Source organism: Propithecus coquereli, unplaced genomic scaffold (genome assembly GCF_000956105.1).
Source record: "Propithecus coquereli isolate 6110/MARCELLA unplaced genomic scaffold, Pcoq_1.0 Scaffold34, whole genome shotgun sequence".
In the NCBI taxonomy this organism is placed as follows: Eukaryota; Metazoa; Chordata; class Mammalia; order Primates; family Indriidae; genus Propithecus; species Propithecus coquereli.
Window position 1 is genome coordinate 5123083 of NW_012149063.1, and position 20845 is coordinate 5143927.

The 20845-nt window shown below is 47.5% G+C and overlaps 2 protein-coding genes across 2 annotated transcripts in view; both read left to right on the top strand.

Moving 5' to 3' along the window:
- Positions 1 to 7893, top strand: part of METAP1D (methionyl aminopeptidase type 1D (mitochondrial)) — a 73666-nt gene extending 65773 nt beyond the window's left edge. Inside the window, exons 7-10 of the mRNA XM_012650771.1 lie at positions 5196 to 5293; positions 6583 to 6630; positions 7487 to 7565; positions 7687 to 7893. Coding sequence (XP_012506225.1) covers positions 5196 to 5293; positions 6583 to 6630; positions 7487 to 7565; positions 7687 to 7765 — 304 coding nt within the window. The 3' untranslated portion in view covers positions 7766 to 7893. The remainder of the gene's footprint in view (positions 1 to 5195; positions 5294 to 6582; positions 6631 to 7486; positions 7566 to 7686) is intronic.
- Positions 7894 to 12176: 4283 nt separating this feature from the next.
- On the top strand, positions 12177 to 15600 carry DLX1 (distal-less homeobox 1). Its single transcript, XM_012650723.1, has 4 exons — positions 12177 to 12309; positions 13039 to 13418; positions 14019 to 14218; positions 15346 to 15600. The coding sequence occupies exons 2-4, from the start codon at positions 13106 to 13108 to the stop codon at positions 15598 to 15600; spliced, it is 768 nt and encodes a 255-aa protein (XP_012506177.1). The 5' UTR covers positions 12177 to 12309; positions 13039 to 13105.
- Positions 15601 to 20845: the final 5245 nt, after the last annotated feature.

Consider the following 20845-nt stretch of genomic DNA (forward strand, 5'->3'; position numbering starts at 1 on the left):
CAGGCTAGATCAGTAAGGTCACAGTAGGAATAATTAGCTCTGCTATGGAAAGAGCATCTAGGCCTTTTACTGCTACATAAATGTACTGTCCGTGGCTTTTAGTCACAAAAAAAACTTACTAACAAATGGAGCTCCCGCCTACTACTTTGAAAAAAAGATTTGTATCAACACTACAATTTTCCATCATTAAGACTAATAACACAGAGCCTAGTATACATCAAGGGGAATAAAAAGAAAAATCTCACATTCAAGTGGCGGCTGGGTGCTGACCTTTGTTCCCTTTTTTTGTGTACGACTTAACTCTTTACAAAAAAGAGCCACACGCCGCACCAACATGCAGGTGAACTCCAGCTAGTACTAGCAAAGCATAGCATTCAGTTGGAAAATCTGATAAATCTCCATGCAGGATAATGCATTTCATTACATATTCACTACATTAATTCTAGCTACATAAAAAAAAAGAAGAAGAAGAAGAGTAGAATTGAAAGTGACATTGGATTTTAGCTATCTGGATACAAAGGTCAGTCTTCGCAGAGTATGAATTTGCATGTACAAGCTCCTTTGAAAACCAGATCAGTCCGAACAACTGCACTTACAAAACTATGTGGAAAATAATAGACAATGAACTTTTTACTTTTACCCTAATACATTTCATTATTTAGATGGTTTATGTCTGCCACAGGAGAGGAAACTGCCCTGATTCTAACAAATGTTTGTTCTGATGTGTTAAAGCTGTGTTACTGGACATCTATTATTTTGCCTGTTCTTATTCAGGCAAAATCTTAAGGGAGTAAATAAACAAATGATATCCACCTTTAAGCCAAAAGTACTTGAGATCATTACAGACCAAAGGTTTACAAACATCTTTCAACTCAGTCCCGTTTATTTTAAGATATTTACCATCTTTTGCATAGCCTCCCCTCTACTGATACACTCTGAAAAGAGCATTCAAGCAGCTTATTTTAGTATTATGTTACCAAAAACCTTGAGATCTCTATAGGAAATTCTGCAATTCTCCTCTGAAACCTAAAGAATAGGATGATGTCTGTCAAGAAGTATCAGTCAAGATGATTTAATGAGAAGAGTTCTCTATGTGCCCTTTTGCTTTGGGAGGGATGCCTAGAGATCCTCAGGTCATAGTGTTGTTATACTCACTGTATCTCCATTGGCTTTAAAATATTTCTAAATCTGTATTTTTGTAATTATCTCTAGATCATATGATCTGTATATACAAGTATATTGTGAATGTGTAGATTCATGCATCACAAATATGTGACAGTTCAATCAAAAATAATTTAAACTTAGAATTATAAATGTCATGATGAAAGTATCAATAGATGGTTTTTAATGTTTAATTCATAAGTATATGTTTTGATATTAATTTAGAACAATATAAAGCAGATTTTTAAAAAATAATCTCTTTCTGTTAGATTATGCACATTTAAACAATAAGTGGCTCAGGCAAAATAAGTCATTTTAATGTCATCTGTGATGGATTTTTCTTGACAGCTACTGTAAATTACAATTACACTGCTTCTCTCTGCACATGAAAGTAAGCATTGCAATAAATTATCTTTTATTTCAATCTATCATGTCTACTTTTCAGAAACAGAAAACCTCAAATAAAAGTTCAGCACTATCGTAAGAAAAATACAGTAATTTGTGATCCAGTTTGAAACAAAAAAAAAATATCACTTTTTTTGAAAACAGTTGTTGGCTTTCAAAAATATTACCAATTGTACTTAAACATCCCTTGTAATTAGAGGGAATCCCTGGGATTTGTGCATTCCTTCATTCAAAGACTACTGCTTAAAATAAATATCTAGAAAGATCAAAGTAAAATTTCATTAACTTACAAAATCAGATGTCATTTGAGATCCTTTATTAGAGATGTAACCATTGGAGATTAGTGTTGTTTATAGGATTCATGTAAAAAAATGGTAATAAAACTATTTACATGTGCATTTTTATTTCTTTATAAGAGCATGTACTTAAACACAGTACTCCTCTGCTCTCTTGGGGAATGTATTTTTAGTCATAAAAAGTAGTTGAAATGTATTAAGAAATTTACCTAGACAACACTTCAACTGAGTATAACTGCCTCATGAAAGAGAATTAAGCAGAAGAAAATGGTCACAAGATGAAATTCCTTAAAAGAGATTTTTCTTTCAACTATAAACCATAACTGAAACATGAACTGTAATAATGCAGTAAAATTGAAAACTAAATTCATAAACTACCTTTATTCACCTTCCTCCTCTTCCTCCCCAAATATTCCATATGAAGGACTTCAAATCATAAATGTGCTTGGGGTCAGTGGGTAGGTGTTATACTGTCTTAAAGGACTTTTAGTTAGAAAAAATCAGAAGAGCTAATACCAGGAGCATTCTTCTCAGTAGATTTTAGCAAAGAGAAGGCAGATTTCATCAGTGAAATGTCCAGGCAAGAAAAGGGTCATGGCCCTGCGGTGGCCAGTGTTGGGGAGCAACGGTGGCACTTCTTGGACATTCCTGCCTGCTCTGCCATTTCCATTTCCCCCAACACACCAGTCAAGAGGTGAAGACGTGCTCCATCTTCCCACAATTAGGGTTACCAGCTATTGCTTTCATGTTAGAGGGGTGGAATTTGCTACTACAAGTCACTTGGATTGTCTCTAAGAATTAGATTTAAAGCCTCCAATCAGGTAAAGAATCTTGTGCTCCCCGTCTATCCTGAAATAGTAGAAGGGGCATGCTTTTAAACAGAAATTAGGAACATTAGTGAGATTTTATCCTATTTAGTCCCAATAAATATGTGTTAAAAACTAACTACCAATCCAAAAGGAAAATATCCTGAAAAGCAGACAGAAGTATATACTTAGCTCCTGGGAATCATGCATTGGGATGGGTCCTTGACCAAGGAACTGAGCAAAATTTGTCCTCTTTTCCTCTTTCCACTTGGCTGTGAAATCCTCTAACTTTTGCATGCATGACACACAGATTCTGTGATCCTCCTATCGCCAGAAGTTCCAGCTGGACCGGGGAGTAGATAGTCGTAGGAGAATGCACTCAGATATCCTTAGCCACCTAGTAATTGCACAGCGTCTTTTATTATATGAAGAGGAATGAGAGGTATGATGCAGGAGGGACCCCAAGGGTTTTTCCAGAATGGGCTTTCTTCCTTTCCTTTCATCGGAATTAAAATGAAGATTGCCGTTGTAACACACATTTAAGATGTAGCTGTGATACCTGCCAATCAGTTGGATTCTTAAAAAAGAAAAAAAAACCTAGGGTTTTTTTGTTTTTTGTTTTTTTTTAAAAAAGAAAATAGGGGAATAGTTTATATTGAATGCTGTTAGAATCATCAAGGTTTATTGGGACTAAACTAACATAATTTATAGGTTTGGGTAGAACCCATTCCTGTTAAAACAAAATCTCGATTATTATGTCTTATTTAATAATCTCTCTTGTATCCTCTATCCACTCTCCATCCTCACTTTCTATTCAGAAATTGTGTAATGCAAATAGAAACACCTTGTGAAAGGTGTCATGGATACAAAGGTTAGAGGATTTCACAGCTGAGGGTTAAATACCCATCTCAAATAGAAATACCTCCTGCCCAAAGTGCAAAGACCAGCAGAAATAACCATAAAGTACAACTTAAGAGATGAAAACATTGATTTGATTTACCATTTCTGTCCTCAACATATGCATAGCTTACCTAATTCTGCATTGTCAGTTACATCGAAATCAAATGTGAATAAGAGGCTGTCCATTGCTGGTTATAGTGACATCCTGGTCTAAGTGAAGATATCTTAAAAGTCTGGAGTGTTTAGAAAAAAGTACATAGACACAAATGCCCATAAGGATGCTGGCTAAAAGCCTTTGGGTTCATAAGTAAACCTAGGGTCTTTTAGAAACTCTAGTTTGATATCTAGAAACTTTGGTTCTGTTAAGAATTGAAATAGTATTCCTGTAAGTCCCAATCCATTGTTATGGTTAGGGCTAGGGGTATTATGCCCTTTGTCAACATGAAAATATAAATTGTTAATGGTGTATATGTTCTTGTCTGTCTGATGCTCCCCAAAATAAACATATTTGCCTGATTTCAACAACTTTTTAAACTTGTGGGTGAAGATTTTAGGGTTGGATTCTATGTGCTAGGTTTCATTTATGTGGGATAGATGGAATCCAAAACATTTACATGTAGAACTAACTAATGAAGCATAAGAATTAGGAATCACAGGCTAGGCATGGTGGCCCATGACTGTAATGCTAGCACTTTAGGAGGTGGGAGGATCACCTGAGGTCAGGAGTTCAAGACTGGCCTGAGCAACATAGTGAGACCCCTATCTCTACAAAAAAAAAAATAGAAAAATTAGCCGGATTTGGTGGTGCAGCCTGTAATCCCAGCTACTCAGGAAGCTGAGGCAGGAGGATCTCTTCAGCCCAGGAGTTTGAGGTTGTAGTAAGCTATGATGATGCCACTGCACTCTAGCCCAGGCAACAGAGTGAAACCCTGTCTCCAACAACAACAACATAAAAGAATTAGGAATCACAATATTAGTTTTCTTAAGTATCCTTATGATTAAAAAGCATTCTTTATGAATTTTATTAGTGGTGTAGGTTTTGAATAGAATTCCCAAATGATCACAAAGTTTTGGCGGGTTTTAAGAATGTTGACAAAGCAGATTCAACCTTTTGTGTGAATGTGTCTGTAAAATGTATAATGTTTTGAAATAGAGAAGAATAAAGGGAACCATAGAAGAGGAAAGTCATATTTCTATATTGTAATTTTTTCCTCTGGTTCCCAAATTAGTAGTAATTTGCACAGTCTTTTTGTGAAACCTCGTAAAAACCAGGCAGGTTTTTATGACCTGTATTACATGCACATATATCTTGGTCATGTATATCAATCTATGTGTGTGTACGCACACTCATTTGTTGTCTAGAAGGGTCCTTGTTGAATGCTGTACTAAGGTAAATGACTCAAACTACTATGCTAGATACATACATTCTTTCTTCATATATCCAAAGGGAGTTGTTACAAGCAACAGCAAAAACTAAAATTATTACAGAATAATGAAAACATTAATGTTATCATCTGACTTTAACATTTTTTCTTTTTCAGAGAATATTTTTAAACGACTTTTTAATCTTAGTATGCATTAAAAAACATGTCTAATTTAATTAAATGTTTTTTGGTCACTTTTAAAGCCACATAACTCATCAGAATGGTTTGCAAGTCTGTCCATATTTTGTAGGACATGGAATAGGATCTTACTTTCACGGACATCCAGAAATTTGGCATCATGGTAAGAAAGTTAATTTGGAAGCTGTTTCTTGAATGGGATCAGGATATGGCAGTTTTGCTCCTGAAGCTCTTCCTCCAACTTCAAATCCACATCATCCATGTGTGTGTGTGAGGCTGGTGGGGGAGGGTCTACTTAATTTTAACCAGCACATTACTGTGTTACTGGATTAGAGCCCAGCAGTTTTTTCAATCCCAAAATAAGGTTTATTTTGCTTTTTGTCCTCTCCTGAAGGGTGCATGGCTGGAAGGCACAAGGGATATTTGTCTAGAAAAAGTTACTAAAAACAAAACACTACTGCATCAATGTCCCAGCAGCATGCACATATGACTGTTTTCTGTTTTTCTTTTTCTACCCCCTTTTCTAACTGCTGACTGTTGTGGTTAAACTTCATTACATCCTACACAGCGTTGACAGCTGATGTATTTAGCAGCATGTACTCTTTAGTGATTTCTAGATTATGCCCACCCTGTGTTCCTTCCCTAGAATCTCCTGTTTTCACTGCTTGGGTGTGCACCCTACAGTGAGAAAGCAGGGGTGGGCCTGAAGGGGTGAGAAGATTTGGGTTAAGGTAGGAGACAGCTCTATGGGCAGGGACACTCCTAGACAGGGACCAAAGGAAATTTAGTCCTGGAACCTTGACCTGTGCACTTGAGGTAGGATTGGTCCATAGAGGAACTGCTGGCTGGGACCCAACCCCTAGAGGATCCCTGGAGATCCAGCAGGTCAGAACTCCTTTCTGGCCAAAGAGCTTTACCTGAGGCAGCTCAGAAGAGGTCCAGGTGACAGTGCAGAAAGGACTTATCAGCTCTGTGTCCTACCTGGTGCCAATACCCGGAGTTAAATTATTTGAAGCTGGGACTCTACCTCCTCCTCCAACCCACACAGAAGGAGGCTGCCCTCCCTTTGCATACTTTCCCAAAACTTCCTTCTCTTTGGGGTAGTGATGGGAGCAAGGGTCAGGACCCAGCAGGTGGCCTGGAGGGACAGTAGGAGGGGGAGAGGAAGCCATAGGAGGGGGAGAGGAAGCCAGACATGTCTAAAATACTCAGGCTGCCCCTGCCAGGCCTTGACAGACTCTTCTGGAGGGGCCTCAACTCAGAGCACAGACAGTGTAAAGACTGAGGCCCAGGAGCCTAGGACTCTAGAATCCTCCACCCTTCCTTCTTCTCTAAAAGAAAAGAAACAAAATGACCACGTTTTTAAAAGGGGCCCCAACCCCCCCAATTCTGTTACTCTGTCTCCTCCCCATTTTGTGTTCTCACCCCACCCCCATGTTTTTTGTTTTGCAGCAAATGACAACAGTCTACTCATGGAGGAGGGCATGGCGTTCACTATAGGTAAATGCTGAGCTCCTATTCCAGGGCCATAGCTGCTGGGCAGAAGCTGCCGTGCTGGCCTAGGCCGGGCAGTCCCGTGAAGGACTAATAAAGCCAATCAGCATAATGAAATAATTCAGATGCATAGTAAATCTGATTAAATAATATCCTTGAGCCCCATCTTCCTAAATCAGATACTTACCGACACATTTAGGAGACGGCAGTCATCCAACCTCTAATTCTGTTACCAACATAATGGGATGCTTGGTTTTTTGTTTTGTTTTGTTTTTTCATTAGCACCCAGTAACTAGAGGCGATTATGTCCCTTGCTCCTTGTCAGCAAGTGGCATGTGCTCTCTGGCGGCCCATGTGATTGGTGTCACCACCAAATTCCAATCACCTAGGGCCGCAAAGGCATCATATTTCTGACTGTGGGACTTAATGGAGAAGCAATTAGAGTGAAATAAGAAAATTGTTATTTGCTGATTAATGAACATTTTGAGCATGTTTTAAAAATTCAAATATTTTTAAAAAGTGACGGGTATTTATAAGTGGGACTGGTGTTTGGGTGGTTATTATCCACAGGGTCCTAATTAAGTCTTGATTAAAATGCCCTTCTTTCTCTAAAAAATTACGAACTAGGCAACTTCATACATTTTTGAATGCCGTAACGTTTCCTCTTCCTACTGTTTAGTTTGTAGTATACTATGTAAGCAACATCAATTATCAGCCCTTGCAAGATGACAACATGAACCCGTGGGGGAAGCACTTGAGGGGTGGGAGGGAGAACCTTCTTATTCTTTTTTGATAATCAGCCGAAACAATGTTTGACAAGAATCTGGTGAGGTCACTGCAGTAAATATTTTCCCTTTTACAGAGCCAATCATCACCGAAGGAGCCCCAGAATTTAAAGTCCTGGAGGATGCATGGACTGCGATCTCCTTAGACAATCAAAGGTGTTTGCTTTCTGCCCCGTTGCTTTTAAATTGTATGGAAGGGACGATTGGTCTGAGGGCGCTGAAGCTCGCGGCCGGCGGGCGCTTGGGCGCGTCCTGACCGCTGGGATGTGTGTTTCAGGTCGGCCCAGTTCGAGCACACAGTTCTCATCACGTCGGCGGGCGCGCAGATCCTGACCAAACTGCCCCACGAGGCGTGAGGAGCAGCCCGAAGGTCGCAGAGGCCGGGCGTCTTATTTTTCTAAATTGCTGAAATCCAGCTGAAGAACTTTTAGAAGAAACGGGGACGACAGGTCGCGCGATAACCTACCTAGCACCTAACAGCATCCTGGAAAACGCGGTGGGGATTGGGGACAATTGGGGACTCAGATCTGAAGCCCTGCCAGAGCCATGTGGCTTCGGGCTTGGTTTCCCAGCTAGGGAACGCATCTGGAGGGGAACGAGGACGCCTTCGTTTGGGAGACGAGAGATTCCAGGAGAAGCACGTTTCCTCTTTCCCTGCTGCTGAGCACTGCCCGAGTAAAAAAAATAAAAATCTTAAAACCCATTGTGTCTGCGCGCCTTGCGTCTCTAACAGAAGGGAGAGAGGGCGGGTGGTTAATTTTGAGTGTCTGAACTTTTTACACGCGTGCACACGGAGAGAAAAACCGGAACCCTGTTAGCTGGGAATTTTTTTAAATTTGTTTTTTCCCTTTGTGTATCCCACATTGGCTGGCCTGAGGACGCTCGCAGAGGTCAGCACCTGCCCCTCACCCCCAGCCCTTTTCTTTCACCTTCGTCCACCTTCATCACGACTTTGCGATGGCAAGATTGGCCCGCGAACCGAAGCACTGATTACAAACATTTCCTTGGCAGTGGACCCTGGGTCTGGCCCGCAGGATTTTATCAATCCAGAAACCGACTTTCCCAGTCCCCTGCGGCTCTTCCTCGCCCGCCCGCATAGAGCCCTCCCGGGCCATCCCAGAGGTTAAGTTTGAGACCCTCCTCACCACCCCCCACCCCCCACACACGCAGTCTAGACCGTTTGTTCCACTAGGAATTAGAGCTTCTGCCCCACTTGCGCAGAAGTGAAGTGTCTGGCGGGTTAGTGGGCTGCCTAGTCCCTAAACTGACCCCTCCCTAGAATGGCTCTCTACGAACCCGTGCTGGGGTCGCAGGGGTCGCGAAGATGGGGTGTTTCTGAAGACCCAAAAGGTCCCAGCGAGAGGAGACCCCCGCACATTTGGGACAAGGGCCTAGTCGGCCGGGCTGGAGCTGGTGGGTTTAACTCCGGTTGGTCCGGCGGCATCTCCAACCCGCTTGAGGAGCAGGACTCCAAGGGCCGGCGCTCTGTCTCCCCCAGGCCCGTCCCTGCCCACAGCACCCTCCTTCGCTTGCGCTTGCTCTCCAGTACCTGCTCACACCTGGGCTCAAGGGTAGGGCCTTTAGCAGTCCAAGAAGGAAGCCATCCCCTTCTGGTTATGGTTTTAGGAACAAGCACAGTGAGGATGTGGGGCCGTCACTGGTTGTGCTAACTCTTGTTTCTACTGAAGCGGGTTTTGCAAAGTTGCCTTCGGCTAAAATAGCCTGGACTCGAGGGACTGCCAAGCAAATGTGGACACCTGTAGTTGCCAGGACAGGTGGCATTCATGGCTGGGACCAAGAGCCAGTTCATCTTCATGACACTCAGAGTGGTGGGTGGGGAAGAAGATGGGAAACTGAGGACAATGAGTGGGCTCGGAACAGTGATGAGTTCCAGCTTTTCCCTGAACATGGGATTCTCTCGGCTGCCCCCAGCTCCTCCAACTCGGCTTCTCTGCGTCCAGAATGTATATTTTTGGATAGAGCTGAGTCTGAGTCTAGTGGGTCTGACAGCTAGAAAAGACAAGGGAGGGGTTGAGGATTTACAACATCCATAGAAAAACTTTAGATGTGCTCAGGAGTTGGCCAAGAAGAGACCCAGAGACTGGGGCTGCTGCCCTAGAACAATCTGGGTTTTCTAGAGAGGAACAGGGCCCAGCTGGCCTTGAGAAGTTTGCCAGAGAATGACTTCACTTTTCTCCTAGAGCAATTGGATTGCAATCATTAGTGCTGTATTTTTTCTGCAAATCGGTTTACTCCGAGCTTCCCCAAGGATGATTTTATTAGGACCACAGGATTTTACCAACCACCGGGTAACACACTGCTTGTGTAGCAATTATTTCGAGGTGGAGGTATTTATGGGACAGGCTTAAAATCCCACTTATTAAAGTGACTAACCTAAAGTGTGTGTGTGTGTGTGTGCGTGTGTGTGTGTGTGTGTGTGTGTGTGTGAGCGCGCGCGCATGTCAATACTGCCAACACTCCGCAGCTCCCTAGGTAACAAACTTGAATTAGAACGAACTCCGTTTAACATGCTCTGAAATAGAGATTAAGAAGTAGATTTAAAAATACCTCGTCCACGCCTCCCTACCTCTCTGCCAGCTGAACTGGCCCCAAACCTCACGCAGAGCCACCGGGATTCCAGCCAAGTGTGGCTACCGCTACCACCACCAGGGCCACCGGGGCCTGAGGTGACCCCAGTAGGTTCTACTCAGAATCCGAAAACCCTCAGGACAAATGGAAGAGTTTTGTTTCCTCTCAGAGTTGGGACAGGCAACGATCTAAGCAAACCAGAATTTCAGAACAGGTGTCGCCTTAGCATTTGGGGGCGGGAGGGTTTTACTCCAAGCTCACTGAGGACAGATGATATCCCACACTGAGAAATTAGCTAAGACCGGGCGGCTCGGCGCCCTTCCTCAGACCTGCTTCTCTGGGCTAAGAAATAATTTCAGCGTGCAGACACTTCCTCGCTCACGCACAATTCAATTTTAAATTAAACAGGGCTCTGAAACCGTATCCCCGAGGGGGCGCATGCTGGACTTCTGTTCCCTGGAGCTAGCCAGGTCCCCTGCGCCGCGAAAGTCTTCGATCCCCCTTCAGGTGTGGAGGGACGGAGCACCCAGGAGACTGCCACAACGTGCAGCGGCCTCTCCCTTCCCCACCTCGCAATTCTCTGGAATAAACTGTCCCTAGGCAGCCCGGCCGTCGGGTTTCCTCACGCTGTGCCCTGAGCTCCGAGAGTCACCAATTCCGTTTTCCCAGGTCCCAACCCCGATCCGGCGCCCACCGCGGTGATCACTTACGTGGGCAGGGCCTTCAAGGCGCGCGCAAGAGACCCGGGGCCCGAGCGGCATCCGAGCGGCTGTGCTGGGCACGCGGCAAGGCACTCCACACCCCAAAACAGGCACTAGAAAGGAGCAATTAAAACCACAAGTGCGACTCGGAAATCGGGACTAGCCCCCTCCGGGTGTTGTTTGGTGGCGGAGTCATTAGCTGGATGTTGCCACAAAGCCTCACCGTGTGGGGTTCGGTGATTAAGAAAAAAAAAATCTTTTAAACGTTGGCAAACCCGTTATTGGTTTGGAGTATGGGTTTGTGGGTTTTTTTTTTTTTTTTTTGGCTTTTGTTTTTCTTTTTGCTCCAACCACGCTTCCTGAAATATTTCTGCCCCCAGCATCGTGCCCTTAAACCAAAGGAGAGGAATTCTGCGGGCACCAGCAGCTGCTACGGAAGTTAAAAAAGAGAGAAACCCCCTCTTACTAAGATCTGTAACGACGGCACCGATGTAATTTGTTTTGAATGTTCATTTTTATTGGTGTTCCCTCTGCCAAAATGTGCTTGATTACAGAGGTTTGTCCTGTGATCATTGCACACTCCAGACAGGGGAAGGTGCAGTGACGAAGGTTCAGCTCAGGCCAGATCAAATCCCGGGCTGTTTAACGCTGAAAGGCTGCATGTTGCTATTAGTGTTAAATATATGGCTAATTATGCGTATGAAAATTAAACATCAGTGTTATGCTAATGGGGCGCCTTCAGCTGCGGATTTGAGCACTTGAGACTACCATTTAATCAAATGAATCAGTAACTAATACATCTGCACGTGTGAACTTTCACAAGATCATTTCCCCGTTCCCGTCACACCGCTAAATTATGAAAGAAATAATTATCAACACTTTCTAATTACCTAACAAAGTAATTTGGGATTCACCGTGGGCTGGCGGGATGGGGAACAACATCCCCTAGCAGCCAGGGTGGTGTGCACCACGCCGAGAGGGGGTGGCTGTGTGGTAGTAGTGGGGGGCGGTGGTTGTGCGCTTTTCTGTACCTAGCACCCCGGATGATAGAAGGCGCCTTGATAGCTCTTGCCTCCATCAGCTCTGTCCCCCAGGTCCAGTGGCGCCCGCTTTGGCCACTGAAGGTGAGGAAGATCGTGGGTGACAGTGAGAGATAAGTCTACATGCAGATATGCGAGCCTACCACAGGCCTGGTTTTGCTGAGGGTTTAGGTGTCCCCCAGGGACTTCGAAATCCTAGATACTCTCACCAGACCCCAGGAGGCCGAAAAATGACCCCCTGGAGTCCGCAGCTCAAGCAGATTCCAGCTAGCCGGCCTCTGGGCTCCACGCTGCGCTGCGCCCTCGGGGCGAGTGAGCCCGGGGCGCTCGGCGCAGAGGGAGTGGAGAGGGGAGGGGGGCGGAGGAAGGTTGGGAGGGAAAGAGGATGTGTTGGGGGAGGGGGCGGTGCGGCAGTCTTTCCTGGGAGGAGAAGCGCGGGTTCCTGGCTCTCCGCGCGCACTGCTTTAATCAGACCCGTGCAGCCTCAAGCTGGAGTGGCCAGTTGGGCCTGGAGAAATGCGAGCGGGCCCCAGGGAGCGGCGACGGCGGCGGCGGCGGCGCGGCGGCCGAGTGAGTTCGCCCGGAGGGCCCCCAAACCCAGACCCCAGGGATGTGGCTCAGCGGACCCGGGCCAGAGAGGCGCGGCCAGGAGGCGCTGCGCTAGGCACAAGGCTCTCGGGAGGACCGCAGTCTTTTGGCCTCCTCGGGCGCCCCCCAGTGCGCGACTCCGAGTTCCGGAGGCCGCGTCTAGGCTCCTGAGCCGCCCTAATTCAGGGCTGGACTGGATGGCGAAGACGAGAAGCGGTCCCGGGTCCCCAGCGTTGGGGGCGGGCAAAGGGTGGGGACAGTAGGGGAGAGGGCGGTGGCGCCGAGCCGCTAGTTGGTTTCTGGGGAGGAAAGCGCGCGAGGGAGCGGGGAGGCCGAAGAGTTGCGGGCTGTCCAGGTCCCGGCGCGGACGCCGCAGCCCATTGTGCGTCCCGCACGGCGCGCTCTGTTGCAGAGAAGCCCGGGCCGGGAAGCGTGGAAGCGTCTCTCCCGAGGCCCGGCCGCCTCGCCCGCTCTAGTCCAGCGGAGCCCGAGCGCCTCGGACCAATCCCCAGTGATTATGCAAGACAGCGGACCAATCAGCTCCGCCAGCTCATGAATATTTATGACCTTGGCTGAGTCAAAGCTTTGAACCGAGTTTGGGGAGCTCGGCAGCATCATGCTTAGACTTTTCAAAGAGACAAACTCCATTTTCTTATGAATGGAAAGTGAAAACCCCTGTTCCGCTTAAATTGGGTTCCTTCCTGTCCTGAGAAACATAGAGACCCCCAAAAGGGAAGCAGAGGAGAGAAAGTCCCACACCCAGACCCCGCGAGAAGAGATGACCATGACCACCATGCCAGAAAGTCTCAACAGCCCCGTGTCGGGCAAGGCGGTGTTTATGGAGTTTGGGCCGCCCAACCAGCAAATGTCTCCTTCTCCCATGTCCCACGGGCACTACTCCATGCACTGTTTACACTCAGCGGGCCATTCGCAGCCCGACGGCGCCTACAGCTCAGCCTCATCCTTCTCCCGACCGCTGGGCTACCCCTACGTCAACTCGGTCAGCAGCCACGCGTCCAGCCCCTACATCAGTTCGGTGCAGTCCTACCCGGGCAGCGCCAGCCTCGCCCAGAGCCGCCTGGAGGACCCAGGTACGTGCGCTTGCCAGGGAGAGGGAGAGGAGGAGAGAGGGGGAGAGAGGTGGGGTGGGGGTGGGGAGGACGCGGGAGTAGTAGAGGTTTCGAATATCAATCTATGGATCCTTGTCATAGCAAATAAATTTTTTTAAAAATCCACTCAATTTGCAACAATTCAGCAAAGGAGATAAATCCGAGAGCGTCTCCTGGCACTGGCTGGGCCTCTGGGCGGCTCGGTGCGCTAAGCACACAATGCCCTGCTGGAAAACAGAAACCCACATGTGCACGCATTAGTCTCGGTAATTATTTATTGCGTAGCGCTATAAACAATGTATGCAATTAAGGGTAATTAAACCTCAACTACCGTCTGCAAAAATAGCAAACTTTCCCTGCAAAGGCAGGAGCAGCGCTCCTGGGAATGGCCCCATCCCGCCTGCAGCAGCCCAGGACAGGCCCTCGGACTTTGGGAGACGCTTCCGTTCCTTTCAGAGTTTCTTGAACTTTCTCTCCCCGTCCCTGCCTCCGCCACCCCTCGGTAGCCACTCGCTCTTGGCTCTCCGTACTAAAGTCGGCCCCTCGCATTAACAACGGCTCCCGCTTCTGCTGTCCCTCCAGGGGCAGACTCGGAGAAGAGCACGGTGGTGGAAGGCGGTGAAGTGCGCTTCAATGGCAAGGGGAAAAAGATCCGCAAACCCAGGACGATTTACTCCAGTTTGCAGTTGCAGGCTTTGAACCGGAGGTTCCAGCAAACTCAGTACCTAGCTCTGCCCGAGAGGGCGGAGCTCGCGGCCTCCTTGGGACTCACGCAGACGCAGGTACCTCGCAGCTGCCACTCCGCTGCGCCAAGCAGGCTTCCCTCGGCCGGCCTGCGCCCGGGGCTTCATTTCTTGCTCCCTGGGCCTCAGGGTCGGGATGTCACTGTGTGTGTGTTTGTGTTCACCCCCTGGCTCTCAGCTTCTCTCCTTCCTCCCTCATTCTCTCTGCCCTAGCTCTGTTGCTGCTGTCTATACCCTGAGCTGCCTGCCGCCTGGCCCTCTGCCCCTGGACAATCTGATTAGGGCGCAGGAAGGATTTCCCCAGACGTTTTGTTTGGGAACTGAGGTCACACGTGCCTGAACAACTGGAACAATAGACTCCGGGCTTAATCCCTCCTTTGCCTTTAAAGTGTGTGACTAATCATTCTGGGCCTGGGTTCGCGCCTCTGTCTTCCTCCTCCTCCTCACCGGCGAGGGGGTGGAGGCGAACCCTTTCCTCCGCCCTCCCCTCTCACCTCTCAAGTCCCAGATCCTCAAGGAGAAACGGGACCTTTCTTCCCGGATTTCTCTAAGACCCCGGGGAGCCCATGGGCGTTCTGACCACGGCCAGCGTTTCCATCGTCAGATTCGGAATTTGGAGCACAGGTGGGGAAAGCAAACGGACCCTAGGCAAAAATTGGTTTGAGTCCAAAAAAAAGTTCAACAAAAGCTTGCGGCCCCCTTAGTCCCCAACTCACTCGTGGGCAGAAAGCACGGTGCAAAGAGAAGGCGGGTAGTTTTGCAAATAAATTTCTTCCACTCCTTCCTAGGTTTTCGGTTATTTTATTGATGTCGATATTGGAATTGCTGGCTGGGTGTTGTGCAGGCTCTGCGTCTTCCGCAGATGGTAGCCTCGGTCAGATTGAGCCCCAGGTGGGCGAAGGCCTGGATCGCCGCGCGCCGCTCACCACAACTCCCCACTGGCTCTCTGAGAGCTACCCCTATGGGCGGGTGGCAGGCGGTCTGGCCCTGGAGCCTTTGGCTCTTATTGGAGGGGAATCTTCACCTCCTGCACGGAGCTGCCAGCTTACTCAGGGTAGTGGGGGGCTCGTATCTTTTACTGTCCTGCGGTCCCCTGTCTTTCCTCCCTAGACCAAGGGTAGGCTCAGTGGTCCCAGCCCGAGTCACGTTGTTGTCCGCTCTTGCAGGTCAAGATCTGGTTCCAAAACAAGCGCTCCAAGTTCAAGAAGCTGATGAAGCAGGGAGGGGCGGCTCTGGAGGGTAGCGCGCTGGCCAACGGCCGGGCCCTTTCTGCTGGCTCCCCACCCGTGCCGCCAGGCTGGAACCCTAACTCCTCATCCGGGAAGGGCTCAGGCGGAAGCGCGGGGTCCTACATCCCCAGCTACACGTCTTGGTACCCTTCGGCGCACCAAGAAGCTATGCAGCAACCCCAACTCATGTGAGGTTGCCCACCTGCCTCCTTCCCGTCTCCCCCCGCCCGGGCCCCTCCCGCCTCCAGGTCCATCTACCCCGTCCGCGTGCCCTGGGCAGGGAAAAGAAGGGCCCAGAGGCAGGGAAGAAGAAGGAACAGTGAAGGCAGGATACCCTCCACCTCTTCCCCGTGAGGTCCGGCCCAGCGACTTCCCCTTCCCAGCGTGCTCCAGCCTGAACCCTGGTTTGGGCCGAGCGGCGACAGCGGAGAGTGGCCTCAGAGGGCAGGCACAGCCACCCGAGACAGCCCTGAGCAGCAAGACAAACCCATTCGACCTGACCCACCGCCCCTCAGCTTTGTGGGACTATCAGGAAAAAAAAATGTAGAAAAAGCAAAAGATCGTTTCTGTCCTGTCAGTCTCTTGTCTTTTTTTGCTCTGTGTGCTGACAAAGTCAAGGTCCGCGTTCATCCGCTGTCCTCATTCTGCGCCCTCTGCAAAAAGTCACCAGGTCCCAGCGGCACGGGTCCTGCCTGGCCGCCCGGCTTCCGATCCTGGGACATTTTGCCTGACCATCTGTGCAGCTTGTTTGGGAACTGGGGGAAATTGGAGGGAGGGGGTTTTATTTATTGAGGAATGGACTTGGCCTGAGGCTGAGTGTTTGCCAATTCGAGGTTCTGTGGAGCGCGAGGAACACACTGTTCAAACGCACTGTTTACTTTAAACGCACCCGGAAAAACGAATGAGGAGGACGTGGTGATTTTTAATTTATACCGTAAGTTTTGTACTTCGCTGGTATGGAGAGTTTGGAGCCGGATGATTTGCATTTTTTACATGTCCAGTATTGATTTAAAAAAATATTTTTAAAGATAAATGAAGCCAACACGATTTGCTCCTCTCGGGAGGAACTCTTGGTTACTTTGCCTGGACAAGAAGGAAAATCCTGGTTTCCTCCTTGGGTAGAAAGAGAAAGGGGACCAATGGGCAGCGGAGAGAACAGGCAGGCTTGAGTAAGCGCCCTAATTCCAGTGGGCTTTAAAGTAAGACAAAAGCAGCTTTACAACAATTTTTAGAGGCTCGACCACAGAATAATGCCAGTCACCACCCTGAATGCACAGTCTCCAATGCAGGATCTAATCACTGTACATATTATTATTATTGTTATTATTATTGTTCTGTAAACATGTTGCACAAGCTTAGCCTTTTTCCGTTCCGTTTTGTGTGGCTGTAAAACCCCATGCTTTGTGAAGTGAGAATTTTGACATTTTACTTGTGAAATTTGGAAAATGTGATCAATTGAAATCAACCGTGTTTGTGTTCTCTATGTCAAAGTTTAGTTTTATATTGAGAATGTTAACTTATTGCTTTGTATCTTGGGGGAAAAAAGAACTTTGTAAATAAGTTATAAAGTTTCTTTGAGACAGTAAAATTATGATTTAGAGAAAGAGCTGCTATCTCGTCCACTGTGTGAGAGTGTGCCGGGGCCGGCCAGACTCCCAGTTCTGGAGACAGGTAGCCCAGAGCGGCGACTCACGAGGACGGAGTGAGGGCACCAGCCTCGCATACACAGGATACTGTTGGAGGCCCCCCACTGGATTTGTTCTTCTGGCCTGCTCCCTCCACCCCTAAGGTATCTGAACCCTACCTGAGTTGGAGGGGTGGGGAGAGAGCGCTTGGCGAGGGTCCCAGGTAAGGGGGCTCAGGAACAGGTGCCGCAGCGCAGAGCTTGAGACATAGGAACCAAAAGGACGGTGAAGACCAGCTGAGAAGAGGTGAAGGCAGAGTTCAAAATCAGCCCGCCTGACAATTTTAGTTCTTTCCACGCCCGGCCACATCTCGAGAGGCCTGGAGGCCAGGAAGCAGAGATACTCTGCTTTGCCACTAGCCTCCAACCCGGATTTCTGGCCTCCCAGCTTTTGCTTGCCCGGAGGCTCTAGATTCTGTCGCGGAAAAGACCCGGCCAGACGCCAGGCAGGGACCGGAAGGACACGTCTGCCAGGCTACCCCACAATCAATCAGTGCATTCCAGGGGACAGAGTACTGTCCCAGCGAGCCACCCTGGCCCCTCCACATGGAGAAAGGCCCCTTTCTGCCTAATGATCTGGGCTTTTCTCTGCGTCTACCGAGAAATGGAGGTGCTATGGGAAAGGCAGCTGACCAGAGTCAAGTACATCATCCCCACTCCACCCCAGCCCGAAAGTCTCGAGGCCAGGCTGTTACGGGGACACCTCCAGTAAAGCGGTCGGGTCAGTTCTCTCCAGAAGAACGCGGGCTCCAAAGGGCTAGAACGAAATTGGCTCCCTTCTCCTCGTGGCCCTGCGCCCCAGCCTAACCCCAATCCCAATCCTAGACCCAGCTCGCGGAGGCAGCTCCGGAAAGGTGCAGGCCCAGGCTGGCTGTTTTGAGCGACTTCTGCTTTCCCCGCATCCGCCTTCCATCGCTACTGCCCGCGGGGGCTGGCCCTCCACCTTTGGGGGGCCCTTTCAGGCACGCGGTGGGGAGTAAAGCCTGGAAGGCAGTGATCTGTGTTGTGACAAGCACCCATTTTTCAATTGGTGCTGGTGAAAGATCAGATGCGCCGGGCTCTTCCGACGCCCTTTGGGAAGGGGAGGAGGAAGTGGCAGGGCTGGGGGGGGTGTGGTGGGGAGCGGGCATGATGGAGGAAGCAAGGGAGGTAGTGGAGGATGAAGCCAAGGACTTCGAGGCTCCTTCTGGGCCTGGGATTGGGACTTTTCCTCTCCCAATGTCCCCTAGAACCATGAATGCTAATGAGGGAGATCAGATCTCAGAGACCCGGGCGTGAGCAATTGGACCGGCCTCAAAGCTGAAAGAGGGAACCAATTTTCCAGGCTAGGCTCCGGCGGCTCCGGGTCAGGGGTCTTCCTAGATTTGGATTCCCCTGGGAGATGTGACTTTGCTTGTGGGAGAATCACTCAACTGATTCGGGTCCCCTAGAGGACAGCTAGGGCGCAATGCCTCAAGCCACAGGCAAAATCTGTTGGGTCAAGCAGATTTTAATACTTTGAGATATTAGCTTATACTAATTTAATAATCTCTTGCTAACAGTTCAAATAGAGAAATTATTAGTTTTAGCTCAACGAAGGCGGTCTTTAGTTAGGCTCTATTATAATTATAAGCGGTTGTACTTTTAAAAAATGTTAATCTCAATATAGGCCTAATTAATGCTGCCTTGTTACTGACAAGTAGTTCATCAAATATCTGAATCAAAGATTTTCATAATGAGTATATTAATTAAACTATGAATAATCTAAAGGTGGTTATATTTAAACAATACCTCATTATAAAGATTAAATACTGATTTCGAATATTATGTCTTAACAATTGTCACTTAGAAAACACAACCTTTCCTTATGTATGAGTCTGTAATGGCAAAATGCAATTTTGGGATTTTTTCCCCTTGTTCAAAAAATGTGAACCTCATTTTAAAACACTTCTGAAATAGGTTACACACAGCTTAATGATTATCAAAATGACTCTTTTCTGCAAAAAAAGACCCCAAAGTGCGCGTACAGCTGCAAACCCAAGAGGGTCAGCATCATTTCACTGTATTCTCTTCTTGATTACAAGCCGGGCCCATCAAACACAACATAATTACAGTAATTTCAGGTTTATTTATTCTAATGCAGTTTCCCCATCTCTCTGGTAATTATGAGCAATTTTTTCGCCCAGGGAATCTTTTTGCATTAACAAAAGAGATAACGCACTGAAAGCCAAATTTGCTGTGCATTGAGAAAAGGAAAAAAAAAAAAAATCAAATAGGTGCGAGCTGCCATCTCTGCAATTCTCTGGTACCGGAGCCGGCAAATTGCTTGCAGGTGTATGGAGCAAGCTTGTCAATGGCCGGGCCTCCAAATTAGCAAATGCACAGCAGCAAAGTAATGAAGACAGACTTAGCAAAATTGCCAAACAACAGATACCCCTTTAATATCTTCTCTCACACACACTAGCTCTAAAAAGGGGTGGGGGTGGGAATAGGGGTGGAGGTGGGGACAGAAGAAAGTCCCCAGCCCCTTCATCACTGATCTTGGCTTTCATAAGCCTGAAGAGGCTGAGTAGCCCTGTGAGTGGTAGTCTAGTTGGGGAAGAACTCAGATCCTAAACCGAGGCAATATTTTTAAGATATAATATTGCAAACCTATTTATAGTTCACAGCTTTCTCTCACTGATCATTTTCTTTTATTTTTATTTCTTCTGGGAATCTGCACCTGGGCTGGGTTGGATGGCTCTTCAGTCTTCCTAATTCTGTACTAGTTTTTAGGGCCACAAAAAGTTTTAAAATCCCCCACATCTATATGCGCAGAAGCGTGAATTTATTCTTAGAGAGTCAGTTGATGTAGAAACTAACTGAATCTCTCCCTTGAAGAAATCGTCAATTTTTTTTGCCCAAAGAAAGGTAGGTCTGGGCGCTGGAGTAGGATCTGAGATACTAGATCAAGGAAAATTGGTAGGAAAGAAGCTTCCCAGTTTTAAATCTTTACCTGGTCTCCATCTTTTTCTTTCTGTATCTTTTATAAACTGATTTCAGAATTCTCTGGTTTTTATCATTCCACCGCCTGGATTAAACGCCCTTGAAATCATAGGCTAAAGCAAACTTTTCTGCTCTTCATCCCACATGGCCGTAGGAACCTCCATCAAATGCAATACAGAAGGCAAGGGTCCCTCCCTCCCTTGCCTTAAAGAAATCCTCCTCTGGTCCCTAGCTCCACGACAAACCCCAACTCCATTGTAAACTGGCAAACGGCTCTAAAGGGTGCCTTCCCCAGGCTCGAGAAACATGTCACCCCCACCCACCGCTTCCCTACCCCCTCCCTCATCCCCCAATCTTCGGGGATTAACACTTCCTGAAACATCAAGTGTTTTTATAAAAAGGAAAAAAAATAATCCTGACATCGCTGACAAGAAGTTTTGATGGAAGAATTAGCTGGTGCATACATAATCACTCCCCCACCCTCCTACTCCCGGAGCGGGAGCCGCAGCAGCGGGCGCAGCGCAGCCTTCCAACCCTCTGAAAAATGAAACCGGTTTCCACCCTTACCTTCTTCAGTGTCAATTTCAGATAATCTGGACACACACTCTTTGCTACATCAAATCAAAAGGGTCGAAGGCAGCTTTTGGCTGGGAGAATAACGGGAAAGAAAAGGCAAAAAAGAAAAAGAAAAAAGGGAAAAAAGGAAAAATAGAAAAATACAAAACCGACCAAACCACAGCAAAACAAAACCAGAAAACCAAAAAGAATTCCCCCAGCCCCATCCTCCTA

What these genes read in the sequence shown, in the direction of transcription:
- DLX1 (XM_012650723.1), top strand. Translation starts at nt 13,106, where the DNA reads ATGACCATGACCACCATGCCAGAAAGTCTCAACAGCCCCGTGTCGGGC. An exon ending in GAGCCGCCTGGAGGACCCAG is followed by an intron (nt 13,419 to 14,018) that starts GTACGTGCGCTT and finishes CTGTCCCTCCAG; the next exon opens with GGGCAGACTCGGAGAAGAGC. An exon ending in TGGGACTCACGCAGACGCAG is followed by an intron (nt 14,219 to 15,345) that starts GTACCTCGCAGC and finishes CCGCTCTTGCAG; the next exon opens with GTCAAGATCTGGTTCCAAAA.